Source organism: Gregarina niphandrodes (assembly GCF_000223845.1).
Source record: "Gregarina niphandrodes unplaced genomic scaffold scaffold00001, whole genome shotgun sequence".
Lineage (NCBI taxonomy): Eukaryota > Apicomplexa > Conoidasida > Eugregarinorida > Gregarinidae > Gregarina > Gregarina niphandrodes.
The window spans coordinates 427,451-431,093 of NW_011645773.1; the positions used below are offsets into that span (position 1 = coordinate 427,451).

At 58.7% G+C, this 3,643-nt stretch overlaps 2 protein-coding genes across 2 annotated transcripts; one reads left to right on the top strand and one right to left on the bottom strand.

Annotated features, from left to right (window-relative positions):
- Positions 1-205: 205 nt before the first annotated feature.
- GNI_005980 (hypothetical protein) lies at positions 206-1,564 on the top strand (the record flags this gene model as incomplete). Its single annotated transcript, XM_011130327.1, has 1 exon — positions 206-1,564. The coding sequence occupies one exon, from the start codon at positions 206-208 to the stop codon at positions 1,562-1,564; it is 1,359 nt and encodes a 452-aa protein (XP_011128629.1).
- A 441-nt stretch (positions 1,565-2,005) lies between these two features.
- Positions 2,006-3,574, bottom strand: GNI_005990 (hypothetical protein; the record flags this gene model as incomplete). Its single annotated transcript, XM_011130328.1, has 1 exon — positions 2,006-3,574. The coding sequence occupies one exon, from the start codon at positions 3,572-3,574 to the stop codon at positions 2,006-2,008; it is 1,569 nt and encodes a 522-aa protein (XP_011128630.1).
- Positions 3,575-3,643: the final 69 nt, after the last annotated feature.

Here is a 3,643-nt window from a genome sequence, read left to right on the forward strand (position 1 = left end):
AAGTCCGTTCCTTTAGTCTAGACTGGCTGGTCGCGGGAACGTGCCGCTGTCGCCACCGAGTCGAGTGGGCGAGGTGCCACTGCGTCCGGCGAGCGCCACGTTGGACGCCGGCAGGCCGCCGTCCACGATAGCCGGGGCCCCGGCCCCGGCGGCGGCGGCGGCGAAGGTGTGGTTACAGAAGGGGTTGTCAGGAGTGTCACGGGTGATGGAGCTGCTAATCACAAATGTGATTCCGCCACCTGAGAAACTCGAGACCACCGCCAGCGACCATTCGGGGGGTCCAGGAACCCACGCAGGAACCCACGCAGGAACCCGCGCAGGACCCCAAGGGGGGCGACCGGTAGAAAGGATACCTTGGGCTGGCGACCCGTGTCAACCCCGGTCCGGCTCGGCTCAAGGCGTCTTGCACAAGACTCCCGAAAGGGACTACCCTTTCGTCGACTATTCCGCAGGCCCGCCCGGACACCTGGCGCCGAAAGATCAAGACCACAGAAGAATCGTCCCGCGAGGAGTGGCACAGAAAGAACCGGTAAGAGTGCTTCAGGGGAGAGTGCCCCAGACGGGAGTGCTTCAGACGAGAGTGCTTCAGGGGGGTGTGGCTCGAAGACAGACGACTGACGTGGTGGGTCGCCAGCGTCGGCCCGACAAGCTGGGGTTGCCCGGTCGGGACAAAGCTGCGTCGGCGGTGCCAAGTCCCAAGACGGCTGCCAGGGGCCAGGCGGCCAGGGGCCAGGCGGCCACGGGCCAGGCGGCCACGGGCCAGGCGGCCACGGGTCACGCGGCCACGGGTCACGCGGCCATGGGTCACGCGGCTGTTTCTCGAAGCCAGGCGTTCCCAACTACCAACGGCGGTCACGCAGTCGGGTTCAATGCCTCTCGGTCCCCAAGTTGTGGCAGATCACCGCGTCCATTACCTTCACCCGTGTCTCCGGCAAACGCCCTACCTGTATCAGCGTATTGGTCGCCCGTACCCCCACTTGCGCCCGCAGGACTCCCGTCTCCAGGAGTTCCACCCGTAGGACTTCCGTCCCCAGCCCTTCCGCTGCTTCCTGGACAACAGGGAGTTCTCTTGACGACGCCCGAGTATGTGCAATCGGAGCATGTGCAGTCGGAGCATGTCCAGTCGGAGTACGTGCAGCCGGAGTATGTGCAGCGGGGATACGCGCAGTCCGGATATGTGCCGGTGGACTATGTACCGTCAGAGTATGTGAGATCGCCGCACTACGTGGTGTCGCCCGAGTATGTGCAGTCCCCCCCCCAGTACGGAAGGTCCCCCCAGTACCTGCAGTCACCCCAGCAGTACCATCACAGCGGTTACTCGGCGTTCCCGTTGTACGCTGCGAACGGCGGCTTCGAGGACGAGACCGTTGTCTCCTCGTACGCGGTTTCGACACAATTTCCGCCTCAGGATGCCGGACTTCGCTCCCCACCGTCGCCCCCCCGCTTCTCTCCGAGTCGAGTACGGCCCGCGGACGACCTGCTGCCTCCAACCCCGACCCCCCCAACACCGTACACAAAAGAACCCATCTTCCACCGCGACCCTTTTCTGCTCCCGAACTCCTAGTCCTACAAAGGTCCTGTCCCTGCGGAGCTCCCAGCCTGGCTCATAATCCTGCCTGCCGGGCTCCCGTTTTAGTCCTCTTGAGATTCAGAACTGAGTGCTCCCTCCAGAGGCCTCGATCCGCACACGTCTCTGCAAGCTACGTCTCTGATGCGCGCACGATATTTTTCCAATGAAGACAGACACGTGGCATGGGCCCAAGTCCAATACTCGGACCCATGCTTAGTTCCCAGCTGCCTTGACGATTAATCAGCAAGTGGGTCCCTTCACCTTGATTGTGTAACGAGGGTTGTTTCTCCGTACGTGTAACCAACACTTCAAAATGGATGTTCAGAACACGGAAGGAGACGGAACAGCAATTCGCAGTATCGGTCAAAACGCCCTCAGCTAGCGGCCGAGATTTTCAGACTTGGCCCGGCTCGTGGAGATGGTAACGGAGAGATGTCATGAAAGGGAAAGCTGGGATAAACTAGGGACTGCGTGCTGACCATCATTCGAAGACTCTTCCTGGCGATCATTCCAAGACTGATCCTGACCATCATTCGAAGACTGATCCTGGCCATCATTCGAAGACTGATCCTGACCATCATTCGAAGACTCTTGCAGGCGATTGAATTCAGGCGATCCAGGCTTGATCGAAGACTCGTGAAAAGTTGTTCTGGGTTGTCTGTCAATTGGCTTGAAGGCGCCTGGAAGAGATCCCTCGAAGACGGCTGGAGGAGTTTCTTTGACGGAGTGTGGCGGCTGTAAAGGCCATCGACAACGTTTGACTGCGCGTCGGGGTTCAGGACGCAGCACTACTCCGGGATGCGATGGAAGAGGACGACGCTGGATCGAGTCATGACTGGAGTTAAGAACCTGATGACTGGAGGAGGGCTGACCAGTGAGAAGCGTTGCTCTGGGCAGCCGTCCAAAGAAGTCCGTGCCTTCATCTTGAATCTTCTCCTGGCGTTGGTTTTCCAGGGAGATACGAGGGAATCCGACATTGGCGCAAAACTTTCCAAGCACTCTCGGTCTATTCCGGGCTAAGCTTGCGAGCAAGCACGCGAAAAAGGAGCGGTTGGAAATGTTTCTGGGAACGTCTGCGGGTGCTAGAATCCATGCCAGACGGGTTATGGTCCAGAAGCGATAGTGCCCCCACAGATTGCAGAGGTGGGCCGTTAGGTCCACTACGCTGGAATCGACTGTCATCTCGTCGGCTGTTGTCGTCTGCTCAACTGCCCTTGCGTTAACGAGCCAACTGAGAACTTTGGAAATCGAGCAAATTACTGACCTGTCGCGTGAAGTGGCGGCAGTGGGAAGTTTTGTGAAGCTACTCGCTAGGGCGCTCGCGTACAGCTTGTCAGTGCACTTCAGGTTACCGTCAATATTTACCCCGGTGGTTAGGAACCAGTTTTGCAGGTCGCCGACATGACTACAGATTTGCAGGACATTCGCCAAATACCACTGATCAGTCACGCCCTCGGGCCGGGATATCAGGTCTTCCGCGCAGGTCTCGAGCAACTGTCTCACTCTTTCGCGGTCCAGGTGGTCACACAACTCACCAGCCAACCATGCGCACGGCCATCTGCACCATCCAGTAGCAACCGGTTGATAGTACTCAGGTATCGGTTCCACTACGCCCTCTCCGGTCCTCTGGCGAATGTTGCGGATGCTCCACTGCACAGTCTTCGCTCGGTCACACGCCGCCTTAGCAAGCATCCGAAAAATCGCCTCATACTCCTTTGTGCTGACCTTCTCGAACGTCTGCTTATTGCATTTGATTTCGATCACGCCGGCAAGGAATTCTGCAGCCTCCGTCACAGCGGCATCCCGAGCGGCCGAAGCCGTGGTTCCCCCGCAGAGCCGCTGATCGTCAGGTTTCTTCTCCCATGCAGTCTGCTCGCCATTGACTTGCGCGCCCCCAATAACATGTTCGTCGCCACCACGCAACACGACGCTGCTACAGATCCCTCCCACCACAAGCAATAGTTTAGGCACTGGCCCACTACGCTGGCTCTCGTTGACCCTCATAGCTGCTGACCTGACGACCCCTCAATAAAATTATAATTAATCTTGGAGCGCTAAGCTCGACCCATTCAG